Here is a 22,725-nt window from a genome sequence, read left to right on the forward strand (position 1 = left end):
TGGTCCAGCTCTCGCAGCCAGATGTTACTACGGGGAACAACATTGCTTTAACTATGCAGACCTTTGTTGTCAGTGTGATGTCTCTGCTCTTAACTATTTTATCAAGATTTGTCATTGCTCTCTTCCCAAGGATTAAGTGTCTTTTGATTTCCTGACTGCAGTCAGCATCTGCAGTAATCTTTGCACCTAGGAATACAAAGTCTTTCACTGCTTCTACATTTTCTCCCTCTATTTGCCAGTTATCAATCAAGCTGGTTGCCATAATCTTGGTTTTTTTGAGGTTTAACTGCAAGCCAGCTTTTGCACTTTCTTCTTTCACCTTCATCATAAGGCTCCTCAGTTCCTCTTCGCTTTCAGTCATCAAAGTGGTATCATCTGCATATCTGAGATTGTTAATATTTCTTCCAGAGATTTTAACTCCAGCCTTGGATTCCTCAAGCCCAGCATGTCACATGTTGTGTTCTGCATACAAGTTGAATAGGTAGGGTGAGAGTATAAAGCCCTGCCGTACTTCTTTCCCAATCTTAAACCAGTCTGTTGTTCCGTGGTCTGTTCTTACTGTTGCTACTTGGTCGTTATACAGATTCTTCAGGAGGCATACAAGATGACTTGGTATCCCCATACCACTAAGAACTTGCCACAATTTGTTATGGTCCACATAGTCAAAGGCATTAGAATAGTCAGTAAAACAAAATAGATATTTTTCTGAAACTCCATGGCTTTTTCCATTATCCAGCAGATATTGGCAATTTGGTCTCTAGTTCCTCTGCCTTTTCTAAACCCAGCTTGTACATCTGGCAATTCTCGCTCCATGAACTGCTGAAGTCTACCTTGCAGGATCTTGAGCATTACCTTACTGGCATGTGAAATGAGTGCCACTGTTTGATAGTTTGAACATTCTTTAGTGTTCCCCTTTTTTGGTATGAGGATATAAGTTGATTTTTTCCAGTCTGATGGCCATTCTTGTCTTTTCCAAATTTGCTGGCATATAGCATGCGTTACCTTGACAGCATCATCTTGCAAGATTTTGAACAGGTCAGCTGGGATGCTGTCATCTCCTGCTGCCTTGTTATTAGCAATGCTTCTTAAGGCCCATTCAACCTCACTCTTCAGGATGTCCAGCTCTAGCTCACTGACCACACCGTCAAAGCTATCCCCAATATTGTTATCCTTCCTATACAGGTCTTCCATATATTCTTGCCACCTTTTCTTGATCTCTTCTTCTTCTGTTACGTCCTTGCCATCTTTGTTTTTGATCATACCCATTTTTGCCTGGGATTTACCTCCAATGTTTCTAATTTTCTGAAAGAGGTCTCTTGTCCTTCCTATTCTATTGTCTTCTTCCACTTCCACGCATTGCTTGTTTAAAAATAATTCCTTATCTCTTCTGGCTAACCTCTGGAATTTTGCATTTAATTGGGCATATCTCCCCCTATCACTGTTGTCTTTTGCTTTCCTTCTTTCTTGGGCTACTTCTAGTGTCTCAGCAGACAGCCACTTTGCCTTCTTGGTTTTCTCTTTCTTTGGGATGTATTTTGTTGCCGCCTCCTGAACAATGTTGCAGACTTCTGTCCATAGTTCTTCCGGGACCCTATCTACTAAGTCCAGTCCCTTAAATCTATTCTTCACCTCCACTGCATATTTCTTAGGAATATTAGTGAGCTCATATCTCGCTGATCTGTGGGTCTTCCCTAATCTCTTTCGTCTGATCCTAAATTGTGCAAGAAGAAGTTCGTGATCTGAACTACAGTCAGCTCCAGGTCTTGTTTTTACCAACTGTATAGATTTCTGCCACTTTTGGCTGCAAAGGATGTAGTCAATCTGATTTTGGTGTTGTCCATCTGGGGAAGTCCATGTATAAAGCCATCTCTTAGGTTGTTGGAAGAGAATGTTTGTTATGCAGAATGAGTTCTCTTGGCAAAATTCTATCAGCCTATGTCCTGCTTCGTTTTGTTCTCCCAGGCCATGCTTACCTGTAATTCCAGGTGTCATTTGACTGCCCACCTTAGCGTTCCAGTCTCCCATGATGAAAATAACATCTCTTTTAGGCGTGTTGTCCAGTAGGTGCTGCAGATCCTCATAGAACTGCTCTACTTCAGCTTCTTCAGCATCTGTGGTTGGGGCATATATTTGGATCACTGTGATATTAGATGGCTTGCCCTGAATTCAAATTGAGATCATTCTATCATTTTTTTGGAATGTATCCAGCACTGCTTTAGCCACTTTACTATTAATTATGAAGGCTACTCCATTTCTTCTGTGGTCCTCTTGTCCACAGTAGTAGATCTGGTGGTCATCTGATGTGAAGTGGCCCATTCCAGTCCATTTCAGTTCACTGACGCCCAGAATGTCTATCTTTAATCTTGACATCTCACCAATAACCTCATCCAATTTGCCCTGGCTCATAGATCTTACATTCCAGGTTCCAGTGGTGTGTTGATCCTTAGAACATCAGATTCGCCGTTCACCACCAGCACCGTCGGCCGCTAGCCGTCCTTTCGGCTTTGAGCTAGCTGCATCATCACATCTGGGGTTAGTTGAACTCATCCTCTGTTCCTCCCCAGTAGCATTTTGACCATCTTCCGACCTGGGGGTCTCATCTTCCGATGGTATACCGACATATCGCTGGTTGTACTGATCCATTTAGTTTTCATGGCAAGAATACTGGAGTGGGTTGCCTTTACCTTCCCCAGGAATCGCATTTAGTCTGTTTACGCTCCTTACTTTAATTCAGAAACCTTAAATTAGTGAGGTATTTGCTTTTTTATTTTTCTTTAAAATGTGGAAAATTAAAATGCTATATGTAAGAACACACAGTACCTATGATTACTATTATTACCAAAAAAAAAAAAAAAATCATGCTTCTTTTTACTTAGGCCAAAAAGAGATTATCCATTTCAGTTCAGTACTAAGTTTTCTATGGCGTACTTCTGTCTTTTCTCCCAATAACTTACAGGTGGGAACTTTATGCTCATTTGTAAGCTATAAAGAAGAGATGCCCTGATGAGATGTAAGATCTGAAATATATTCTGAAGCTATAATCCTTAGGAGTAGAGTAATCATCTTCAAGCTTAGTCCCTTAGTCCCACGGTACAGAGATGAGAAGATAAGTAGGCAGTCTTATACCAAACAGAAGAAATCCATCTCCATAAGAAGAAAGAGCCAAGAGAGAATTGATCTGAATGCATATGAGGTGATTTTTTTTTCCCCCTTACAGCTTTATGAGTAGCATTTGATTGAAATCAAAAGTACATGCAGCTTACATATGAAGAAAAGAAGTGAATAGTATTAAAAGCATTCAGCCTCTGGAAACTGGGGGTTGTAAATCATATGGAAAATCTTTATCAATAGAGTGGGAGTATAGGGTGATAGAAAGATCTGGAGCTAGTATGCTTGGCCCTGTTTTCTCAGGTATGGACATACAAGTGTAAAACCTTTGAGAAGGGATTAAGATAGTGTGAATATTTATGTGCCAGAAAATTTAAGCGTTTCACCTAAGGAAGAAGATACGTACATGCTGGATTTTATATTTCAGATATAAGAGATTGCTTGTTCATCTCCATAATCCTAGATGCTAACTGAAATCATCACAGCACAAAGCAGCAATCTAATTGGAATGTCTGCTATGTTCCTTTATATTGCATCTTAGGACTATGAGAAAACATGTAGTCCATAGCTTCAAAACTGCCAAGTCATTTCCTTTCCCTCCCCTTTTTATTTAGCATTTGTTGGGAGAAAGCAGGGACTGGCATTTTCTTTTCTTTTTTATGATAGATGATAGATAGATAAATGATAGATCGATAGATCGATAGATCGATCGATCGATAGATAGATAGATAGATAGATAACAGCATTATGTTTATCATTATGTTTATATGTTTGTGTCACCTTTGGTTAAGTGTTGCTTGTTTCTACCTTTTGTATTATGTGGTTAAAAGCCAGTGAGACAAATATGAGAACGCATACAGTATGATCAGAGATTCCTCTACAACCTTATTCCATTCCCTATTTTTAACATTACATTTAAAGAACAGTTAAGCTATATTAAGTATCTCTCACTGTTAGATGGAAAACTGGAGTGATTCTCAAAGTACACATAATTTTGGAGGAGGTGTGAGGTGATTATTAGACATTGTCCTTAGTGTCTAATTAGTGACTTTTCACTGGTTAAATACTGAGGAGAATAAGATTAGATAGATAGACAGACAGACAAACAGACCACCAGACACAGCACCTGTAAAAGGTACATCAAAGACTGTAAGTGATTGCAGTCCCCCATTTCAGCATCCCCATGTATATTGATCCTCTAATTTCTCAACTATCAGATACTGGAAGGGAAGATTAAGTTTTATTTGCTTTTCCTTGAACATGAGTGGAAACTCTACAGAATCCTGGTTTCTCTGGAAGGAAGGAGATCACCTAATCAACAATTAACTGGATTGATCACATCAAAATTGATCTTCTTCAGTATTTTATATCAGAGAAAAAAGTCACAAAGGGGGAAATCTTTGTCCAGCAATCTGAAGAAAACCATGAAACAGATACATAAAATGTTGCCCACTTCAAGAGCAGGACTAAAGCTCTGCTGATACATTTCCCTGAAGGGGTGCAATCCTGAATGTGCAAAGAGAATGGAGCTGTCATGATTCCATTGAACATTTGCGTATTTGAGCAGAAGGTTACAGTCATGCTATGATGACTTTCACTTGCAGTAAATGTAAGGATAATAGTAGGCATGTTCTAGGAATCCAATGAAGCAGAAGTAGTGCTCACTTTCAGAACTTTTGCCAGAAAAAAAGATGAGATCAGGGAAACTCAGAGGCTTAGTTATGTACACAGACCCTTCCTACTCACTGTGACATTTTCTTGTGTTCAGAAAAATGTCCAAATTAGGGACTTTAAATTAGGAAAAAAATGGAGAAGAATTATGGGAGAATCCAAACTCATAGACAATAGGGAAAACATTTTCATGTAGGATTAGAATTTCTTTTGGTTTTACAGATATGTTATGAGTCAACAGAAAGAACTGAATTATGAATATAGGTGACTGGTCCCTTCTTTGTCTGCTATATGGAAGCTGCAATATGGTGAAAATATCTTATACTGTTAGTCAGGTTTACTTGGGAGAGTATTTGGTTATCCTCAATTGGATTTATTTTGTATTTTAGGATAAAAATAATTCCAAATGAATCCATTCTGTTTCTGCTTGTCTCCATCATACATATAGAGATACAAATAACTTAAATCCCATTACTTCAATCCCATTGAAGTTCTCACAATTATCAGGTCAATCTGTATATTTGCATATGTTAGTAATTATCCATCTCTCTCTCTCTCTCTCTCTCTCTCTCTCTCTCTCTCTCTCTCTCTCTCAGGATTATTATTCAGCCTTTATATTTTTAAATCCAATATTTTGAAATCAACAAGAGCAAACTAGATTTGTCATTTATGGATATTATTTTGTCTCACTTCAAAAATGTGAAAGGAATATAATCATAGGTTAATTGATTTTGTTTCATACTTTTTTTTTTCTTTTTTCTTTTCCTTCTGTATGACAGAATGGAAGAAGCCAACCAGACAAATGTCAGCTACTTCATTCTTTTGGGATTCCCTACCCATGCAGAGCTTCAGGTTCTCCTGTTTGTCCTCTTCCTCTTTGCTTACCTGATCACCCTGATGGAGAATATGACAATAATTTTAGTAATTTGGGTCAATAATAACCTTCATAAGCCCATGTACTTCTTCCTATGCAACCTTTCTTTCCTTGAAGTCTGGTATATTACTATTACTGTCCCTAAAATGCTGGGTGATTTTGTCACACAGGACAAACGCATCTCCTTTGAAGGCTGCCTAGCACAACTGTATTTCTTTGTCAGTTTTATGTGCAGCGAATTTGTTCTTCTGGCTGTTATGTCTTATGACCGGTACTTGGCTATATGCTATCCACTGCATTACCCAGTCCTTATGAACAATACATTATGTGCTTGGCTTTCAGCAGGAAGCTGGATATGTGGCTTTGTCACCTCCATGATCAAACTTAGCTTTATTGGCCGACTGAAATACTGTAGCACTTACAAGATCAATCATTATTTCTGTGACATTTCACCCCTCTTGAATGTCTCTTGCACTGATTCTTCCACAGCTGAACTGGTAGATTTTATCCTGGCTCTAATGGTTATCATGGTTCCCCTCTGTCTGGTTGTTACATCATACATCTATATCATCTCAACAGTACTGAAGATTCCTTCAGCTCAGGGAAGAAAGAAGGCTTTCTCTACATGCAGTTCCCACCTCACAGTAGTGGTGTTGTTTTACTCCACCACACTCTTCACCTATGCACGGCCCAAAGCTATGTATGCCTACAACTCAAACAAAGTTGTGTCAGTGCTCTACACTGTGATAGTTCCTCTTTTGAACCCTCTAATATATTGTCTCAGAAATAAAGAAGTAAAATATGCTTTGAGGAAGACATTTTCATGTTGAGCAATTATTCAGAGTAGCTGTTTAACATCATGGGAAACTGGTGGAACAAGATTCAAATTGGTGCCTCTGCCTCAATTTTCAATGTTCTCCTTACCATTTATCCTCTTTTTTTTCATGCAATTTCTTTCTCCACTCTCTTCCCTTTCTCCCCTTTCTCAAAAATACAGCTCCAGTGTTTTTTGGTATTCTTATGTATTGATGTTTCCCATGAAAAAGTAGAATTCACAAGAAACAACCGGTCTCATTTTTCAAGAAAGTATGATTTTATTTCCATAACATCATACAGACATAAAATTGATAGAAGCCATCAACCACCTAGTCAATGCAACGGTGTCAGTTAAAGTATAATGATGGATGTCTATCTTTTGCTTAAATGTATCAATGAATGACAGCCAACCAACTCTATGGGTAATGGATTCAACTGTCAAACTGCTCTTCATGTTAGAAAGCCCCCCCCCCAAGTATTTTTACTTTATTCACTGAACAAGATAGAATTAAACATCTGTTTGGCAAAATACTATGTTGATTTTTTCTAATTAATCTCTTTTGGTATCATTGGAACATTGGCTAACAGGTGGCCAGATCTGAGCATTACATACACACACACACACACACACACACACTATATATATATATAATCTACCTATATTTCTCTGTCTCTCTCTCTCATCCATCTAAAAGCAATCTTTGGATGAAGTATTTTTCAATATTTCATTTGGTTAGCCTCACAACCCACTCACCAATACCTGTTGCTGATGTTTGTCGCTACTAGTACTGCTAGTATGTCATAGTAAATCTCAACTACTTGTTTAAAATACCCTAATCTGGCAGTAAACAAGGCTTCTATCAATGACAGAGCATGCTTTGAGATGCCATCTGTGAAAAATTCTCTTGAATTTTTGAATGCAAGATTTCTATTTCATTTAAACTTCATTCATAAAAAACAATTTGCCCAAGCTATTGTTCTGCATTATTGTCATTATTGCTGTGCTAGTATTTATATAAAATACTATTCCTAACCCTAGAAGAACTGAGGGTACTTGTTAATAGTCCTACTTAGAATTGTGGATGGAATACATGTAATTCTGTGAACCTCTTTGGTTCTTCTGATGTCACAGTAGCTCATCTGAGGGTGAAGTATATATATAAAAAAATGAGATAGTCAAAGCGGTGTAAAGATAGTCATATTTTTAAGCAAACAAATTACCTTTGCAACTAATTGTAATGATTGCCTATTCAAAATCACTATCAGACTCACACAAGGCTTTCATGGATATCTGATTTAATAATGAATAATATGCAGGATCAAAAGCAAAGCTGAGAATAGCAAAAAGGCAAGATGTCTCCCAATAAAACCCCAAATGGCTTCCAGTCCCTCCCAACAAAGTCAGCACAATTCCATGCCCACAGGTGCCCCTAATGGTTCCTGCTGGTCTGCGGGAAAAGTCCTTGACAAGGCAAGATAACCCAAACATGTGTTCCTCATTTTTCACTCCTCGCATTGCAGCCTGGTACAAGGAACAGAAGCAGCTCCTTCCCGTACAGCAACCCGTGTCAGCACCATGGCATGGAAAGTCGTTACGACATTTTCCAGGAACATTGGAAAAGGGACCATGACACTAATCCACTTTATCAAGGAAAATAAATTGTCAGTACAACCATAAAACATTTAGACATAAAGAATGATAATTAAGACAGTAGGAGATGGACACTGTACTGGGAAACAAGATTGCTGGGAGATAACACTTAGCAAACTAAAACCAGCAGTAACTCATGTTCAAAGAACACAGTCTTTCTCTAACCCAATAAAATCTTGTCTTTATAGTGTCACCCACATTACCACATGCCGTTCTTACTGACATGCACGATGTGATGCTAAATCAAATCAAATACTTTGCTGCTGTAGCCAATCAGATACATTGTAAATTAAAATTTGCATAACACTCTGTAGAAGGTTTGCATCCTTGCCCCTTTCCAGATTTTACTTCAGCAGCTTCCACTATTGAAAATAAACATTTTATGTTTCAGTGCAAGATTGTGTCTCATCCCAATTACAAATATATATATATATATATATATATATATATATATATATATATATATATATATATACACATACATACATACATACATATTTCCCTAGATCATGTTGGGTATAAATGTTCTGTTGTATAATAATAATAATAGTATCCCTCCTGGTTGAGGCCATAACCTATATGTCAGGGTAGCCTTACTCCCAATAAGACACGGACTCACTTAGAGGGTCTAAGGATTTCCGATTTATTGAAAGCAGATTGCCTACATAGAAAAAAGATGGGAATGCGGGCGTGGTGGTGGGGCACCCCGTATATACCCGTGTGGCGGACCTTGTCCTCCTCCACCCCCCATTGTCCCACAAGCTGGATCCGGATGGGCGATCTGAAGCGGTATGGGTCTGTTGATGGGTGATTTGAGTGATCTCCGCTGGTCTCCTTTGTCTTCTCATTCTTGTCCCGTGCAGGTGCGTCCCCCGGGGTAATGTGTGGAAGTTCCCCCGATCTGTTAATGGTTCTTAGGTCTGGGCAGAGGTGTGCCTCTATTGTCCTGGTGATTGTTTTAGGCATTTGTGTGCTTAAAGGCTAATGGTTATCCCTTCCTCCTTCCTGATAGACATGTTCCCCGTTGTGATGCACATATGCCTTGCGACGGGGAACATGACACTATATTCTATATAAAGAAGTGGAACCCAAGTATGAAGTTCTTAGCTAGAAAAGTAGATCTCTTCCCTCTTAAGGGAAAATAAATTACACAATCCTGGTCTCAGTATAATGAATAGAGCATATCAAAATGCTAAGTCTGGGGAGTTGATGCAAAGCTATATATTCTATGAAAAGCAACTTATTTGAATTTTTAGAATGTCTGTTGGAAGATAGACAATGTTTATTTGCATATAGATTACTCACATGTGACTCCAGAGTGTGGCTTACAAATTGAACATCCCATTTAGATTTTGTGTTGCCACTTGATGGCCACCCAGGAGACCAGGTTCTTTAGGATTCAGAGACAATAAGTTCAGTCCTGGTTGAAATGCCAAAAAGGGATTTTAGTGAATATATATTAAGAAAGTTACAGAAGAAGATACACAATCCATATCCTTTCAGCTTTCCAGAAACTCCAGGAATTGCAGGGACAGAACCCCTGGAGCCAGCAGTTTGAACATCAAAGTTCAGACTACTTGGGGCTCTTATTACCTTTCTATACTTTTTTAACAGACAGGGAAATACAAAAAAAATAATACCTAGAGATGTGTTAGTAGCACATCTTATCAGGGAACTGGTTATAACTTCAGTGGACTGTCTGCCTGTCAGCCCCATTTGGTAGACCAGACCAGAAAATCACCTCCACAGGAAAACCGGAACTACACTTTATTGAGGTTGGGTACAGTACCAGCATTTTGAAAGTCTGATTATGTTGTCCTTCTTATACTCCACTGAATCAGGGAGGTGTTTGTCTGAGCCACTTCCAAATAATATCTTGTTTCCCAGGACTTAACAAATGTTTTGCTCCTCCTAGGTAATGGTTCTTGCATATTTCTGTCAAGGTCACTTTCTTTACTATGTACACTGCCAGAGATACTTCTAAGGAAGATCGGTCCTAGAAGAAATCATCTGGGATGCTCTGATAACATCTCTGGTCAATAACTTGGGAACTCAGGTAACTGACCTTCTACCAAAAGTATGGCATGGGTTAAAGAAGACAACACCTGGGGATATTCTGATGACATCTCCCATCAATAACTTGCAAACCCAGATAAGTGACCGTAAGCGCTAAGAATATTTTTATGGCAAACACTGTTTCTAATGTGCAGCTATTGCTCCTAAGAACTCATGCTGCCCCCTTTATCTTAATCGTTACAAGCAGGAATATAGTTCAAAGGCTCACTAGTGAGATACAGTAATGCAGTCCACAAAGCTTGCTACCTAACTTTTTCTAAGTATGAACATATGAATTTACTCACACTGGCCAATTAGCCCTTTCTACACAGGTATGTCTTATATGTGCAAAGGGAAAAAGGGGCCCAGGTTACTATATCCTCACCTTTCTTCTGTGGTGCCAGTAAATATTGCTGGGCTCAAAAAGAAGTGTTCTAGGATTTTACAAGCACTGGAGTGTGCTATCAAGAGGGAGGTCAGGAACACTTTTTTTTTTCTGAAATTGACAAAATGTTTAAATATGAGTGGCATTTATTTAATTTTAAACTCAGTTTATTAAATTTATAGTCCAAGTTCAAATAATGAGATATACACATTTATTTGTTTGTTTATTTATTTATTTATTACTCAGATTTAGCCACCGCCCATCTCTCCCAGAAGAGGGACTCTGGGCGGTTTACAATAAAATCCCACATAAAACATAAACATTAAAGTCACCTAAAACAATTATGATAAAACACAATAAATAAATAAAATCCCGGAGAAATGTAAAATCCAGGCTGGTGGGAGGGACTCTAGGGTGCAAGCCACCCCCAAGAATGGTTTTTCACTTTCTCGCCCCAGGCGAGGCGGCAGAACCAGGTCTTCAGGGCCTTCCGGAAGGTCAGGAGTGAAAGGGCCTGCCTCACCTCTGGGGGCAAGATATTCCAGAGACTGGGGGCCACCACAGAGAAGGCCCGCTTCCTGGACCCTGCCAGATGAAATTCTCTTATGGACGGAGTCCGTAACATGTCCTCTCTGGATGATCGGGTGGGGCGGGCCGATGTAATGGGGATGAGACGGTCCCTCGGGTAACCTGGCCCCATGCCAAGTAGGGCTTTAAAGGTAATAACCAACACCTTGAATTGGATCCAGAAGCAAACTAGCACCCAGTGCAGCTCGTGCAACAACAGTGTTATATGTGCCCACCTAGGTGTACCAAAAATAGCCCATGCGGCTGCATTTTGGATCAGCTAAAGCTTCCAGATACTCTTCAGAGGTAGCCCCATGTAGAGCGCATTGCAGTAGTCTATATGGGAGATAACCAGGGCATGACTGACTGTTCGGAGGACTTCATGATCCAGGAACAGGCATAACTGGTGCACAACCCGAAGTTGCGCAAAGGTCCTCCTGGCCACGACTGCCACCTGCTCTTTGAGCAGGAGTCGTGAGTCCAGGAGAATGCCCAGATTATGTATTGAGTCTGTCTGGGGCAGTGCCACCCCATCCAGAACTAAAGATGACAGTTTGCTGGAAGATGAAGCCCTATCAACCCACAGCCACTCCATCTTACCAGGGTTCAGTTGAAGCCTGTTGTTCACCATCCAGACCCCCACAGCCCCCAGGCACTGAGAAAGGGCAGTCACTGCATCACTTACCTCACCCGGGATAGAGATGTATAATTGGGTATCATCAGCATACTGATGATACCTCAACCCGTGGTCACGGATGATCTCACTCAGTGGTTTCATGTAGATGTTAAACAAGAAAGGAGAGAGAACCAAACCCCGCGGCACCCCACAATGGAGGGGTCGAGGGTTGGATCTCTCCTTTCTTATCACCAATGACTGGGACCGGCCCTGGAGGAAGGAGGTGAACCAGCGCAGAACTACGCCGCCCACCCCCAACTCCCTGAGCCGTCCCAAAAGGACACCATGGTCAATGGTATCAAAAGCCGCTGAGAGGTCAAGGAGAGCAAGGATGAATGCACTGCCTCCATCCGACTCCCACCAGAGATCATCCATAAGTGCTACCAATGCAGTTTCTGTCCCATATCCTGGCCTGAAATCTATACATATGGTATAGATACCAAAGGAACTATTGAGAATGAAGTAACAGCCTAAAACAAGTACTGTTGGTAGGCAACTAGCTGTAAATCTTTGTTTTGTACTCTAAGAATTATGAATATGGAATGCAGAAGAAAGTGAGTATTTTAGGCACCAGCGGTTTCAAGAATCTGTCAGTAATTTGGCTCCTAGATGCCCTGTTTAAGCTCCCTACTGTAATTCATTTATTTTAAATTAGTGTGTTTATTTATTTTGAAATGTTGAAAATTAAAAAGCTTTGTGTATTATGTGTTCATACACATAATAATTCCTCCTCCTCCCTCCTTTTGTCAGTGTATTATCCATCTCTCTCCTGATAGCATTCTATTTCCTACTTTTAATTTGTCCTTTCTCCTAAAACAGCTTTTAGCTGTGATCTCTTTGCTCAATTAGGGAGTATAAAGAACATATACTCTGATGGGAGGAAGGGATTAACATATCTTCTGATGCTGCAATCCTTTGGAGAATTGTAACAATTTTCAAGGCTAGTCCCAAGCTGGAGAGATGAGAAAATAAAGAGCAGTATTGGAATAGGAATAGGAATCTCAATAAAACGACAGCGGAAAAAAGAAAAGAAAAAAATTAACCTGGACAAATGTGAGGTGAATATCCTTATTTATTTCTTCTACAACTTTGTGTGTGACATTCAGTTGAATAGACAATATAACATATAGGCAGTTTTGGTATATAGAAAAGAAACTGATGCTATAGTATTCTTAAGGAGTTCTAAAGGAAAGAAGTCTATGAAAACGTGGAATGATATATCACAAGGGGAACATTGATATAGATCAGTTCCCAGAAAAAGGGGGAAAAAACATGTAGCATTAGAATTCCTTTTGGTTTTACAGGTACATAATGGGACAACTGAAAGCACTGAATTGCAACCAGATCCTTCATGCAGTGTTGCATGGAAGCTGAAACATGGTGTCAGCTTGGCTTGGGAGAGCATTATATCACTTTTAATTAACTTTACCTAGTATTTCAGTATTCAGTATGCCTCCTGAAGAATCTGTATAATGACCAAGTAGCAACAGTAAGAACAGACCACGGAACAACGGACTGGTTTAAGGTTGGGAAAGGAGTACGGCAGGGCTGTATATTCTCACCCTACCTATTCAACTTGTATGCAGAACACATCATGTGACATGCTGGGCTTGAGGAATCCAAGGCTGGAGTTAAAATTGCTGGAAGAAACATTAACAATCTCAGATATGGAGATGATACCACTTTGATGGCTGAAAGCGAAGAGGAACTGAGGAGCCTTATGATGAAGGTGAAAGAAGAAAGTGCAAAAGCTGGCTTGCAGCTAAACCTCAAAAAAACCAAGGTTATGGCAACCAGCTTGATTGATAACTGGCAAATAGAGGGAGAAAATGTAGAGGCAGTGAAAGACTTTGTATTTCTAGGTGCAAAGATTACTGCAACTGCTGACTGCAGTCAGGAAATCAGAAGACACTTAATCCTTGGGAGAAGAGCAATGACAAATCTCGATAAAATAGCTAAGAGCAGAGACATCACACTGACAACAAAGGTCTGCATAGTTAAAGCAATGGTGTTCCCCGTAGTAACATATGGCTGCGAGAGCTGGACCATAAGGAAGGCTGAGAGAAGGAAGATCGATGCTTTGGAACTGTGGTGTTGGAGGAAAATCCTGAGAGTGCCTTGAACTGCCAGAAGATGAAACCAGTCCATCCTCCAGGAAATCAAGCCAGACTGCTCACTTGAGGGAATGATATTAAAGGCAAAACTGAAATACTTTGGCCACATCATGAAAAGACAGGACAGCCTGGAGAAGATGTTGATGCTAGGGAGAGTGGAAGGCAAAAGGAAGAGGGGCCGACCAAGGGCAAGGTGGATGGATGATATTCTAGAGGTGATGGACTCATCCCTGGGGGAGCTGGGGGTGTTGACGACCGACAGGAAGCTCTGGTGTGGGCTGGTCCATGAAGTCACGAAGAGTTGGAAGCGACTAAACGAATAAACAACAACAGTATTCCAGGATAAAACTATAATTCCTAGGGCAATCCATCCTGTGATTTCATATATCTGTCTCTCACATACATAGACACGTTACAAATAATTTAAATACCATTGCCTGAATCCAGCTGAAGCCCTTGCATCTGGTACAGCTCAATCTGCCTATTTTAGGACTGTAGCATAAATTTGCTAGGAATCCATTTTGAATATGCAGTCAGAATGATAAGGTATAATTTCCCTCCTTTTTTTAAATAAAAGATTTTGCACTGCAAGAATGAATTATATTTCTCATATATAGATATTTTTGGTCTTGCACTTCAAAAATGGGAAAGAAATATAAGGGGTCATAGGTTAATGTATGTTGTATTATATCTTTTTTCTTTTGTTCCTGTTAATCACAGACCCTACCCAGAATGGAAGAAGCCAACCAGACAAATGTCAGCTACTTCATCCTTTTGGGATTCTCTACCCGTGCAGAGCTTCAGGTTCTCCTCTTTGTCCTCTTCCTCTTTGCATATTTGATGATCCTGATGGAGAATTTGATAATCATTGTAGTCATTTGGGTCAATAATAACCTTCATAAACCCATGTACTTCTTCCTGTGCAACCTCTCCTTCCTTGAAGTCTGGTATGTCACAGTTATTGTCCCTAAAATGTTGGGAGATTTTCTATCACAAGACAAGCATATTTCCTTTGAAGGCTGCCTAACACAGCTATATTTTTTTGTTACTTTTGTGTGCAGTGAATATATTCTTCTAGCTGTGATGGCTTATGACCGGTACTTAGCTATATGCTACCCACTTCGTTACTCAGTTCTCATGAGCAATAATTTCTGTGCTCAGCTTTCCACAGGTTGCTGGATATGTGGTTTACTCACCTCCATGATCAAACTTAGCTTTATTGGCCAACTGAAATACTGTAGCACTTACAAGATCAATCATTATTTCTGTGACATTTCACCCCTCTTGAATGTCTCTTGCACTGATTCTTCCACAGCTGAACTGGTAGATTTTATCCTGGCTCTAATGGTTATCATGGTTCCCCTCTGTCTGGTTGTTACATCATACATCTATATCATCTCAACAGTACTGAAGATTCCTTCAGCTCAGGGAAGAAAGAAGGCTTTCTCTACATGCAGTTCCCACCTCACAGTAGTGGTGCTGTTTTACTCCACCACACTCTTCACCTATGCACGGCCCAAAGCTATGTATGCCTACAACTCAAACAAAGTTGTGTCAGTGCTCTACACTGTGATAGTTCCTCTTTTGAACCCTCTAATATATTGTCTCAGAAATAAAGAAGTAAAATATGCTTTGAGGAAGACATTTTCAGGCTAAATACTTAGGCAAAGTAGTTATTTCATATGACTGGAAACAGAATAATTCTACAAATACAGACAAAGTTTTAGGTTGAAATACATTTGCGGTCACTGTCACTTAATTTACACTGTACTATCATCTTATCCTTCCACTGTTTTATTTCAGATGTTAATTTTCTTTTGGAAAATTCACTAATGTTTGTGGATGGTCTTCTGAATTATATACCTTTTTTAGAAATGCAAATTAATACACATGCAGTGGATATTAGCACTCTTAAGATTGCAGAAAAGATTCAGTAAATCAGTCTTTATTTTGGTCATACATCAGTGTGAAATATATAGAATTATAATGAACCAAGAATAATAATTTAAGGTATAGAATAAGATATCAATGATGCAGTTATAGGAGTTACTAACAGAACATTTGAACTTTTTAACACCAAGATCTAACTATAATAATTGTTCTTTCTATTCATATTAAAAGGACTAAAATATGGTGTATAGTATAAACAATAAAATGAAATCACTTTAAATAAATGAGATAAAACAAAATAGATTAAATAGTCTTCATTTTTTTTAAAAAAACCCGCTATATTGTGATTTTATCATAGATTTCATAACATAAAGAATTCACTAGTACCATAAGAGGGCTACATGAAATTACACAAATTAGAATTTAAGATAGAAAATTATAGACTGATATCAAGGTTTTAAAGACCATTAACACAAAACTATAAATAACCTTAAGATCTAAGTATAAAAATAGTACTTATTGCTAATATTAGGTCATGATATGACAATAATAATAATAATAATAATAATAATAATAATAATAATAATAATAATAATAATAATTTATTAAATGTATATACCACCCAACTTCCAGCAACTCTAACAGATGGTAAAACAAATAAAGCAAAACAAATATTAGAAGCAGTAAACCTGGAATATAAAGTATCATAAATTAAGAATGTCCATTACTAACATTAAACTATAAATTGGTTTATTTAATATGAGCAAAGATAAGAAAGGAAAGGAAAGGAAAGGAAAGGAAAGGAAAGGAAAGGAAAGGAAAGGAAAGGAAAGGCATAATAGGCACATACAAAGCTCCATTGATAACATTTGTTTCCAAATAGCCATTGTTCTAGAAGCAATTTTGCTTCTTTATTAATGGTATCTGGTTGAAATCTGATAAAAGGAGGTTGAAGTAACAAGTATTTGGTCTGCCTCGGTATTTGCTTTGAATATGTGTTATGATTAAATGTTGGGAGTCCCTGTAGAGAGAACACTACAATAGTACATGTCTCACTACCTGAGTCAATATAAGGCATTTATCATATGGGACACCAGCAAATCTATCTTGCATAATTGTAGAGGGTAAGAAAATGCATACTAGTATTTTGAGGAAAGGTCATGAAAAAGGGAACAAAGGAAGGATGAAAACATTACTTGGATTTCCAACTGCACATCAGTGGGTGGTTCTGCTAATGGAATTTTACAAATTGTCCACAGACATTGTTTTATGGTTTATTTGGCTTTTGCATATCCAACATATGTCATAACAGAGGGGGGAAGGCTGCAACCCTTGGTTTTGATTCCAGTAAAATCATCTACCTGGGGTGATGTTGATATACAGGATTTTAAAGGGGCTAGACCTTCTAACAATATATCTGCTTAAGCCAATACATGACTATGCTTTGCCAAATCTTGGGTTCTGAGGAAAAGCCCAGCTTCAATTCATAGCATGGGATTTGGAACACAATAGGATATACTAAAATATTGCCCCCAGGAATTTATATTATATGTATGTACTGCACATATCCTTAAATCGTCTGATGAAGTTACAACTTGTTCTTTCTTCCAACTCTTGTCCCTTTATTCCCAGGAATCCCAACTGGAAGACTATTTTATAATTTGCATACCATATAGTAGTTTATTCCCTTAATTTTATTTTTTTTCCTCTTAATGATTAAATAAACTCATTTAAATGTTAAAACAATTAGTTGTATTACAGGATGTGAATTTATATATAAGCCTAATTTTGATCAGTATGTAAGAGTTTTATGTTTTCATGTTTTTTTTCTCCCTTTCCTTTTTTCCATTTTGCATATACAATGATAAAAATTCTCTTATACTTCCAATGCCGAAAATGGACTCTCTTCCTCTCCTTCCTCCCCTTCTCCTCCCCTTCCTCGTCTCATATTTGTAGCAATACTCTACCTATTTTTTTCTTTACTGTTTACTTATTTTATTGACAACCAATAAAATAATGAAAGTTTTCTGTGATTCAATTCGTTCTTTTAGAAAAGAACCTCTCAAGTGCATCTGTATGATGCAAAGATAATTATTTAGCCTGACACAACCTCCCCACATATGGACATCCATATATTGATGGCATAGAAGTAAGGAACAAAAGCATGGACCTGGATCAAAGTCAAAGAAAAGGGGAATTCAAGGATCCTTCAGTCAAAAAAAGTACTTTCAAAAATACATATAATATGTAGTATTCAATACAAATGTTCATACTCACAGTACTCTTCAATTAAGGACAAATCAGACTTACAGAACAGACCTACAGCATGTATAAGTGCATGCAACTGTTGGAAAATGTTCTGATCCATCTTCCCATTTCTGTCTCACTTTGAGTTGTTCCTATGTCCTCCTATGTTAAAAATCCCGATCTATGATTTTCTTGCTCACTTGCTTATTGCAGTTATAATTCTTTGAATGGAAATGTTGCTGATTTCAAATGTTTCCACACTTCAGAGTCCAGCCATACAGAACATCAAACTGATGCACTGATACTCATCAACACACACAAACATACACATACACACTTTAATTATATGTGGCATAAGGACTTGTGAGAGGTAACACTGCTGAGGTTTAGGCAAGATAAGAACAATCCAGACTGAAATGTCAACCCAGTCATGAACCTTGAGTTGCTTGGAATAATGTAAGATACCACTGCAATTAAACATACAGACAAATTAATTATATTGTGAGAGTGAGGACAAAGGCTACTTGTTTGTTTATGGTATTTGGATCCTGCCAAAGTCAGTCTCAGGGGAATTCAAACATAACTGGTAAAACACAAAAACACACAAAAAAAATATATTTTAAAACACACACACGTTTTAAGCATTGTAAGAAGCAAAATCAGAGTGGCCCTGTCTTTACCATAGAGCAATTAAAATGTATGTTTCTGCCAGCAACAGGATGCTTTTTTTTTGACATGTTTCTAAAATTCTCTCACACATCTCCACCAGAAATACCCTTACAAAACAAATTTGCAGTGCATCCTGTGCAGTTTTGGTAGGTTATTGTATCATATTGTCTAGACTGTTGTTTTCCTTTGGCCTGACTTATTGCAGGGTTGTCTTGACTGATTATTTACAATCAGTAAATAATATGGCCACAGTGTAGGTTAGTGTGGCTGTAGGTTAATCCCTCTCTAGTAATCTGTTACCAGTGATGGGCAGGGCTGAAACCAGCAGTAGAAAGAGATAGATTAAAAAAGAAATGGTGTGTTAACCTCTATCTCTGTTCCCCTCAATCTTTGCTGTTCATTTCCCCACTCTCCTTATTTCTGCCATCTTTTTTCCCTCCTCTTTTCTGCCTTCTATCCTTTTTTTCCAGTCACTTCCTTCCTGTTGATCACAAAGGGAAGGCTGTACTCTGGCCATAACAGATCACTGTTTTAGGCCTTTGAAAGTAGCTCAGTGATGTGTGAATTAAACAGTTGCAAATGTTCAATGCATATCCAATCATGCATCATGTCACTTAACCCATGTGCCTATAGGTAATATGAGGATATCATACAACCAGCGTGGGGCAGAAGTTAAAATGTTGGATGAAGACATGGAACAGCCCCTCACTAGATGATTTGGGCCAGTGAATGAATATATCTTTGCCTGGCCTTCCTGTGAGATTGTTTTGGAAAAATAAAACAACAACAACAACAGAGAAGTACTGTGTATATTGCCTTGAATTCCTGTAGGAAAGGTAGGATATAATGACGATCAGTGTCTAGATTAGTTTACTGTTGGCAGGCTGTCATTATATGGATTTGAGGTCAAACACATAGGAAGTTCCTATCAATATTGAACAATAAAATATAAACAGTGATATGACAATGTCCCAAACCCAAATCAAAAGAATGCTTAAAATTTAATGGATGTGTAATTCCTTCACAGATTAAAGTATTTGGAATTCTTTTTTTTTTACTTAATTCCCCAGAGAGCAAATACATTTCTGTTGCCTACATTTAGAAAATAGAATTTTCTCTTATATATTCTGGAAGTCTGCAGTATAAGATAAGATGCATGTCTTACCTGGATGCAGAATTAAAGCATTTGATCTTAGAGGCAGTATAAGGAAATAAATAAATAAATAAATAAATAAATAAATAAATAAACAAACAAACAAACAAACAGACAGACAGACAGACAGACAGATAGATAAATAGATAAATAAATAAATCGGTTTTGAGTTCCTTTGTATAGAGATTTAAGCTGTTGATGAAAATGACTGAGACCTGTCTAAGTGCAAAATTAATTTTATGTCAGCATTTAATAATTACTTTTAAATAAGGGATTCACTCAATTTATTTATTTCACTCTGGGAACGAACCCTGTGTTTTCTCATTATTCTTTCTTCTCCTCCCCTTCTCTTTCTCTCTCTCTTCTTCTCCCTCTTCCTGTCACCCTGCCCAAGACAGTAGTAAACTTCTTATTGGCAATCTAATCTCCTTTTTGGCTGCATGATGCAACTCTATTTCTTTCTGGAATTGGATTGCATTGAGTGTGTCCTTTCTCCTGTCATGGCCTATATAAATACTTAAGAATTAACAGCAAGAATCACTTATCTATAGAAGATCTATTCAAAATGTCTCAGAATCTTATCCTAGAAAATTTATTGAATGCTGCTTTAAACTCAATAAGGGCTGCATATAAAGTGAGATCAGAATGATTTGTGTATAGATTGGCCAATTGTTGTAGCACTAAGCAATGGTCTGTAGTAGATTATTCTGGTTGGAACCTCTGTTGCTTGTGATCAGTTATTCCTTCATCTACCAGCCAGGTATGCAGTTTGGTGAATAGATACCTGGCATATAATTTGCTAATGATGTTCAATAGACACTCTGGCCTGTAATTAGCTGGCTCTTTCCTGTAACACTTTTTATATAGGGAATACTGGTAGGATGTCCTTCATATCAGATATATTAACGAAGAGAACGGAGTACTGCAGTGGACTGAGATTCATTATCTTCTGAGTGCATGTGCTTGTCTTTGCTCAAGAACTTTCAATATATATATATATATATATATATATATATATATATATATATATATATATATATATATATAATTTGATTCTGTTTGAAATAATGTGTGGCTGGATTTAATTCCCCCCACCCACCCACCCACCAAACTGGGATAAATTGTATTTATGGGCACACTAAGAAAACTTCCACAAATGTATTATTTGTTTATTATTTAAGTAGTTTTGTTTTATTTTTTGTTGTTGTTGAGGGATTCCAAATGGAGTATCTGCAGAAACAATACAAATAAGAGAGTAATACTAATATCTGAGTGTACTGAAGGTCATTCAGGCACACAAGTAAGTCTGTTCAAACCCTTACACTTTACCAGTTGTTGTTGTTGTTACTTATTTCCTTCATTGACAATGTTTTACTTTCTATTTACTATATTCTGGCTTCTTTCCTTCCATTTAAGGAACAACATATCTCTTGGGCAATATTTAATGACACATTCTATGCCTTGCTCTTAAAAGTAACTGCTTTGGTCTGTTTTTGATATGTACCAGTTCTGGAAAAATCTACATAAGCACACCTGTGTACAGTCTGCAAGCAAAAAGATTCTTTGTGGCTTTGTATCTTGAGATAAGTGAGGCATGGAAAACAAAACTGAAATGACTGAATTCATTTTGCTGGGATTTGATGTCAAGCCACAGATGCAGTTAGCTCTCTTAAGTCTTTTCTTACTGATATACATCATCACTCTGTTGGGAAATATTGGTATGATTGTAGTCATAAATGCTGATTCCCATCTTCACGCACCTATGTACTTCTTCCTGAAGAATTTGTCTTTTGTTGATATATGCTACTCTTCTGTTATTACTCCCAAAGCCATATCAGGTTTAGCAATGGAGAGTAAGATAATTTCTTACAATGGATGTGCAACCCAGATGTTCTTCTATTCTCTTCTTGCAACCACTGAGGTTTTTCTCCTGGCTGGCATGGCATATGATCAATTCATTGCTATCTGTAACCCATTGCTTTACCATGCTGCCATGTCCAAGAAAACCTGCTTATTTTTGGTGTCACTTTCATATTGCTTTGGTTTCCTAAATTGTTGCACACAGACTGGTCTCACCTTCAGTTTGTACTACTGTGAATCAGGGAAGATCAACCAGTTCTTCTGTGATGTTCCAGCAGTCCTGAAGGCTTCTCGCTCAGACACTTATATAAATGAGGTTGTGCTCTTAGTCATCTGTGGGTCTATTATAGGGACAACATTTACAATTGTCATAGTTTCATACAGTTGCATTGTAGCTACAGTCCTTCATATGCCCTCTTCAGAACGGAGATTCAAAGCCTTCTCAACCTGTACTTCTCATATGATGGTTGTAAGCTTATTTTTTGGAACAGCTTTCTTTATGTATGGTCAACCTGGAGCCATGTCTTTTCCTAATCAAGGCAAGGTTGTGTCTGTCTTCTATACCATTGTTGTACCTATGCTGAACCCCCTAATCTATAGTTTAAGAAACAAGGAGGTCAAAGATGCTTTGGGAAGGCAGCTAAAAGGATTTCCTTTTTTTCACTAAACTTTGTTGATTAATATATAATATTTACACTGATGTTCAAGATATTTTAAAATAAAGGCAGTTCTGATTTGATAAATCAATGAATACCTCATGATGTACTATCAACAAACAATCTATTTTGATATTGAATGCTTAATTAGGTAATGTTTGCCAACATTTCAAAAACATAGAGAAAATAAGGCTTCCTCAATGAAATTTTAATATGCCAAGCAGCAACAGTTCTCCAGGTGTAAAAGTGTTCTAACTTCAAACAATATGCTACATTTAAATGGGTAACCTGATAACAGGCTGTCTTTAATAATATTAAGACAGGGTAGAACAG

The 22,725-nt window shown here is 37.9% G+C and overlaps 3 protein-coding genes across 3 annotated transcripts; all 3 read left to right on the top strand.

Moving 5' to 3' along the window:
• Window positions 1-5,559: 5,559 nt before the first annotated feature.
• Window positions 5,560-6,483, top strand: LOC134496443 (olfactory receptor 6Y1-like). The gene has a single exon (XM_063302171.1). It carries the CDS (start codon window positions 5,560-5,562, stop codon window positions 6,481-6,483), a length of 924 nt encoding a protein of 307 aa, XP_063158241.1.
• An 8,164-nt stretch (window positions 6,484-14,647) lies between these two features.
• Window positions 14,648-17,177, top strand: LOC134496444 (olfactory receptor 6Y1-like). The gene is made up of 2 exons (XM_063302172.1): window positions 14,648-15,568; window positions 17,122-17,177. Exons 1-2 carry the CDS (start codon window positions 14,650-14,652, stop codon window positions 17,175-17,177), a joined length of 975 nt encoding a protein of 324 aa, XP_063158242.1. The 5' UTR covers window positions 14,648-14,649.
• A 4,293-nt stretch (window positions 17,178-21,470) lies between these two features.
• On the top strand, window positions 21,471-22,403 carry LOC134496445 (olfactory receptor 9S13-like). The gene has a single exon (XM_063302173.1). It carries the CDS (start codon window positions 21,471-21,473, stop codon window positions 22,401-22,403), a length of 933 nt encoding a protein of 310 aa, XP_063158243.1.
• Window positions 22,404-22,725: the final 322 nt, after the last annotated feature.

The sequence above is a fragment of the Candoia aspera genome, chromosome 4, assembly GCF_035149785.1.
Source record: "Candoia aspera isolate rCanAsp1 chromosome 4, rCanAsp1.hap2, whole genome shotgun sequence".
NCBI lineage: Eukaryota > Metazoa > Chordata > Lepidosauria > Squamata > Boidae > Candoia > Candoia aspera.